A 6,307-nucleotide genomic window follows, 5' to 3' on the forward strand; every position below is an offset into this window, starting at 1 on the left:
AAACTATTGATTAGAAAATTAATTCGATCAAACGTAAGACTAATGTAAAATGAGAACTTGAAAATGATAAATGGTTTAGTTCGTTAAAAATGTTATTCTGATTATTGGGTACTCACCTCGGAGTGCTTTCGCAAGAGCGGTTTCCGCTGTGGCGGAGTATCGTTATCCTTCGGCGGCTGCTCGTCGAAGTCGATGACAAAAGCGTTGCCTTTCCTCGTCGCGGACGAGCCGTTATCGTATTTCGTTTCGGCAGTTTGGTCTCCTAAACGCAGACCATTCTCGAGAATAGTGCCATCGACGACATCCGTCGATTTTCTCGTACTCGTCGTTGTCGTCGTCGTTTTCCTGTTTCCAATTGGCTCCGTGCCTTTCATAGGCGTTGGTCGTTTCGTCGGTTTCGTGTCTTGAGCTTTCAACTCGGTTGATGGACGCTACGTGTAATAGAAACCCGTTCCCTTTCAAACCTCCCTCCGAACACATTTCTTTGCATCTCAATCAGAGCCACCAAAGTGTATTCCCAGTGTACGTATGTGTGTATTTATGTAGCGTATGCATATTATATATTTAATTAACTCGTGCGAGGATAAAATATTAATTTAATAACACGTTCATTGTTTCATTATATCTTTTCAAATTCTATAGATCATTTTTTATAAACAAATGGTGTTATATCATTCTTTCGTCATCAGTGCGTGCAATAAAGTTAAATATTTTTATAGCAAGAATTGTTTTTCTTTTTTATATTAGACATCGAAGGAGTTATTCTTTAGAAGAGACGTTTTATACATGCAATCCTTACCCTGGCCACCGTATCCGGGCTTTTCGACGGCGACGCCGGAACGTTTCTCCTCGCACGGGTGCTCGTTTCTTTGGTCGCCTCTGGACTCGGACTTTTCACGACCCTAGAGAAACGCATCGCACATTTTACAGACGAAGGGTCCGCGTTCTTCACGACGATCTTCCCCGACCGCGAAGATATATCTTTCTTACGTCCAGCGCGATCATCGATATTTATTCGTCTCGACGCGTTGCTTGCGATTGCCGACTTTCTCGTTCCCTTCGCGTCGCGATTACAACTTTCGCCATTGATAGATTTACGAATGTCTTCTATTGATCTCAGCGGTTTTACTGACAACGAGTGATCGTCGCTTACTGCTGTTTCATCGATTTTTCCCGTGTCTATTGTTGATGATCGATGATCGCCAATAATTGATTTGGAAGGGCTCGCGCTTCTCAACGATTCCGGTGTTACACTTTTATTGGACCTCGGCGAGAGACGCCCGAAACTGTATTTCGAGCTTTCAGCCTCAGAATCGTCGCCCTGGAAGAGCTTCCGCTTGCACGCAGGCGACTTGGACCTAATCGCGATTCTAGCGATCTCCAAAGAGTCCCTCGCCGCTGCGAATTTTTTCTGCCCGAACATTTTCTCCCGCGCTCTGTTCTCGGGTGAAACTGAAGTTCTTCTAGAAGAGGACGTGCTGGACGGCTTGCTCTCAGGACTAACGGAGAGGTTCCTGCTCGGTCGATCGAGTGCTTTCAAGGAAATCGGCTTCGGTTTCGTCTGTTTTTTCTCAGTCATCGATTTCTTGTTTCGTTCCAGGGTGCTTCGCATCGATTCCGAGTCACCTTCTGTTCCGATAGAATCGAATCGTCTTAACGCCGATTCTACCGAGTCTGTTCTCCCGTAATCCTTACAGAACGACGCACCACCCTTTATCGAAACGATCGTCGACGAACTGGAGCCCCGTCTCTTGACTTCGGCACGCTTTTCTTTAACAATACCATCAGAAATTGTTTCATATGCCCTTTCCGAAGATTTCCTTTTCTCGACGCTTGACTTTCCCATAGCTCGTTGAACGAGCTCCATCGATTTCAAGATTTGAACCTGTCCAGACGTTCGCTGCACCTTCGGTTCATCTATAATCGTCCCTCTCGCTTTTCGTTGGATCGGACTCTGTGTTCGCTCACAAGATTTAATCATTTCACTTTCATTTCTCCGGTTTATTATATTTCCTGCCCGACGTTTTGATTCCTGAATGATCGACTCGTTCGTCGGTGACGGGCTGCTGCTCCACGCATCGCGTATTACCTGCTTCAGATTACCAAACGTTTTCCGAATATCTTTCTGTTTCAATTGTGTTGATGTTTGCTCTCTAAATCTTGAGAATTTTTTCTCTTTCGTTCTACTCGTCGTATTCTTCTCCGTTTGACGTTTGAAACCACGAGCGACGAGATTAGTCGGAGAAGGACTGCTCCACGGTTCGCGTTTCACATCGGTCTTCCTCTGATCGCACGCCCCTTGGCTATCTTTTATTCCCGACGGCTCTAATACTTTCGAATCGAACAGAGACCTCCTTTTTTTAACCGGCTTCCGTACGGAATACGTGAAGAGTTTCCCTACACTCGATTTTCCACCATCCACTGTCTTATCGACCGACTTCGAGTAAGTGCCTCGAAGCTGCTCCTGTTTTATGTACTGATCGGGTATCGTGATTTCCAGACTCTCCGTGTCCACTTCTGCGGAACTTTCGGGATTCGATTCGGCGACCCGAAGTTCGCGAGGCGAGGCCCCGTCAACTTTTCCACCCGTCCCGATTTCCTTCCTCGCCTCGCACGATTTCAATCGCAGCTTCGAGTCGCTTGATATTCCGCTCGCGGCCGAAGAACTCCGAGACTCCCTCGCGCGCTTCTTCCAAGCATAATCGGCCTGATTTCTGTCGGTCTGGCGCTTCATAGCGTCGCGGATCAGTTTGATCGACCGTAGGACGTTGCTGGATCCTCTGCGATCCGACGCTTCGGTGCCCCTCTGGCTCCTCGACGATCCATTCTTCAGTTGATTGGTCGGGCTTCTGCGTTTTGCAGAAGGTACCGCGGTAACTTTCCGTTCAATCAGTCCCAAACTCTTGGAACGTCCTTTCGTCACGTTTTTAGGTTTCAAGCTGACTGTCGTGGCTGATTTTCTCGTCTCGTAACAGTAAAATTCCGGTGTTTCTCCCCTGCTGCCTGCATTTTTCCGCGATTTCGGTGACGAGGCGCGACTGCTGCTTCTGTCAGTAGACCCGTCAAGCGTCTTGACTCCGCCGCGATAGGATGTCGATGGGCTGGGTGTTCGCAAGTCTCTCAACGACAACGGAGACGAGTCGCGTGACAAACGAACGTTCCCGTCGCTCCTGTCATCGACGTTCGCGTCTCTCAGCGCTTTCTCATACTTCTCGGAAAAAAATCGCGACACCGAGCTACGTATCAAACGTTTCGAGCTCTCGTTGTCGCTTACCTCGGACGTTTCTCTCCTTCGTTCCGTCATTGGAGTTATAACAGTTTTGGCAGGACTGGGAGTTCTCAGTTCAGCGTTTCCTAATTCTGTCTCCGTTTTCTGTTTCGTAATCGTCTCGGGTTTCACGATTATGATCGTGGCGGATCTTTCCGAATCTGATGTGAAAAATTCTGGACTAATGTTGGATTTTCTTAAGGATTTGACATCCGGCGATTTTGATTTAACAACTTCACGTTCATCATGCTTCTTTATTCGTGTATCGCTAGAATCTGATTTGGATCTTATATTTTTGCTATCGATGCTCATTGTCGTTGCTGACCTTCTACCTTCGCGACAGAAGAACTGAGGACTCGAGCTACGTTCTCTTTTTAGACGTTCGAAAGCATTAAGGGGTTTCTTTTGACTTTGCGTTTTATTTATTCTATCATACTTCGGACTTTCTGAAGTCGAAGAAGATTTTATATGTGGATCCACTGTGTCGATACCCACCGATTCTTTTATCACATTGTTAAGTATATTCTTTTTATTTTTAGTTTCTAATTTTAAAAGGGAACTCTCTGTGGCTCTCATATAATCTGGCGACGTTGAACGACTTCTTGAATCTATAGTGTAAGTGGTAGCAGATTTCTCAGATTCCCTACGGAAAAATTTAGGACTGTCGCTTCGTTTTTTAACGTCCTTCGAAAGCTCAGGTGAAAATTTCCTTGCAGTCTTCGAATCAATTGCGTAAGAAGTGGCCGACTTCTCTGATTCTTTGCAAAAGAATTTAGGACTCTCGCTTCTGCGTATTCTATCGGTAGATAATTCGGGAGAAAATCTTTTTGCAGTTTTTGAATCGATAGCATATGTGGTAGCAGATTTCTCTGATTCTTTGCAAAAAAATTTGGGACTATCGCTTCGGCGTATTCTATCGGTAGATAATTCGGGAGAAAATCTTTTCGCAGTTTTTGAATCGATAGCATATGTGGTAGCAGATTTCTCTGATTCTTTGCAAAAAAATTTGGGACTCTCGCTTCTGCGTATTCTATCGGTAGATAATTCGGGAGAAAATCTTTTCGCAGTTTTTGAGTCGATTGCATATGTGGTAGCAGATTTTTCTGATTCTTTGCAAAAGAATTTGGGACTTTGGCTTCTCGATTTTTCACGATTCAACAATCCTGGCGATGATTTCTTAATGTTCTTCGAATCGACGGTGTACGTAGTCGCAGATTTTTCTGATTCTTTAGAAAAGGGACTCTCGCTCCTCCGTACTCTACCCTTTGTTGTATCGGATGATAATACCGCAACAGTTTTCGCATCAATCGCGTAACTCGTGGCGGATTTCTCGGACTCTCGACAAAAGAACCGAGGACTGGTTTGTTTCGCGTTCTTCTCAGAATCCGATGATAATATCTCTTCTATACTCTTAGAAGTCCTCGATTTTGCATGCCCAGGATTCTCTTTCCTGCTGCTGGATGCTCTGTCTAATAGCTGCGTCCTAGTCTTGATCGCACGGTATTCGCTATGGAACCACAATCGAGATGACAATTTCTGTTTCATAACGCGATTACTCTATCTCCCTTATTTCGTCCGTCGTCCGTTCGTTATTGCTTGTTAATCCTGTTAGCTAATACAAATAGATAGCAAGGGGAAATAGATTGGGGAGGCATGATTCTGCGTGATCCTCCCCCGCAGCGGGACAAAGCTCCACTGTTCCTCTAATAATAATAGCGATCGACGTTGCGTTAGAATCAATTATCTGGGAAAGCCTGCATATTTATATTTCATCCGGAAGTAACGTGTCACTAACAAGTATTGTGCGATTAATGTCGAACAGGATTTTTGCTCTCTCCGTCCACGTCGCTTCTTTCTAATGAGTTCATGCTTGGCGAATAGCTGTTATGCTGATGATGGAGCATTTAATGTCCGCCGGCCGATTATCCTTTCTCCGATAGCACTAATGTTAAGCGGACACACAAATTAGAGAGCGGGCGTCCTTCCTTCTTGCGACGGACCGGGAGACGATCCTCTACTTTGCCGGAAACGCGTCGTTTAGTTGCTGTTTCATGGGTGGTCGCTTCCAGCGTGGGTTTGTATGTATTGTGTTAAGCTACTACGGTTGCGTGGTTTAAACGAGTCGAGCCTAGTCAGCGATCGCAATTATGCAACGATAAATTAATCGGCGAAGAGAGAGGGGGAGTCTGGGATTGGAAAGCAGCGACGGATTGTTAGCACTGATTGCCAATTAGCGGCCGGGGAATCTGCACTCGTCAAGATCCGATTCGATTATCAGACAACATGATCTACTTGCGCGTTATGATACTCCTTAATTTCTATATTTATCTCCATTAGAGAGTCTTTTAAATATTTCAAGCAGGAGGAACGAAATATAGAGTACGATTCTTCTTTCTTTACTGTACGTTTTAATAGTCTGATAGTTCTCTTGTTGATGAGTTGAACGCAGTGACAAAATTGGTTGAAAATATTTTAATATACTGTTTTCATGTGTTACTTCACATAATTTACTGACAGTTCCATGAGACATTTATTTAATTCAAATAAAGAAAGCGTTCGGCATACACGAATTCATAATTTCCTGTTTCGTCTATCGAATGATTTTTACATACCTGGAAGCAGACTTCGATGGATGTATTGGCTCGGATCGTTTCTTCGTGAGGGTGGCCTTCGCAACGCTGTTAGCACGTTTCGCGTTGGCGTTTTTAAAGCGTTCCAACCTCGCCTCGGCTTGGGACAGCTTCTTGGCAACAGTTTGTTTCGGAAGCTTGTCAGGAACATCCACCATGTAGTCCGCCGGGAATTCCTCGCTCTCGAGGTCGTTTTTAACGCGGTGCTTCAGCGTATCGTCGTACTCCATCAGATGAAGTTTTGCCATCATGCGATTCCTCTCCATCGCCTCCTGCTCCCCAATTTCCTCGATACGTGTCTGCGCAAAAGTGATTCAAGCAATTCAATAGAAAAATTCTTGTACCATCCTCTGATCATCTCAAACATTATTTCCATGGTAAATATTTCATGTTTAAGAAATAACGTAAT

At 44.9% G+C, this 6,307-nt stretch overlaps 1 protein-coding gene across 8 annotated transcripts in view; it reads right to left on the reverse strand.

Annotated features, from left to right (window-relative positions):
- The window catches only part of LOC108623920 (uncharacterized), a 29,259-nt gene that overhangs the window by 3,673 nt on the left and 19,279 nt on the right, over positions 1-6,307 (reverse strand). For all 8 annotated transcript variants that reach the window (XM_018022827.2, XM_026812461.1, XM_018022790.2 and 5 more), the window contains 3 exons: positions 5,881-6,197; positions 800-4,775; positions 117-431 (listed from right to left, as the gene is read on the reverse strand). In XM_018022827.2, the coding sequence (XP_017878316.1) occupies positions 117-431; positions 800-4,775; positions 5,881-6,197 (4,608 nt within the window). The remainder of the gene's footprint in view (positions 1-116; positions 432-799; positions 4,776-5,880; positions 6,198-6,307) is intronic.

This window comes from Ceratina calcarata, unplaced genomic scaffold (assembly GCF_001652005.2).
Source record: "Ceratina calcarata isolate Rehan_Ccalc_2016 unplaced genomic scaffold, ASM165200v1 scaffold115.2, whole genome shotgun sequence".
In the NCBI taxonomy this organism is placed as follows: Eukaryota; Metazoa; Arthropoda; class Insecta; order Hymenoptera; family Apidae; genus Ceratina; species Ceratina calcarata.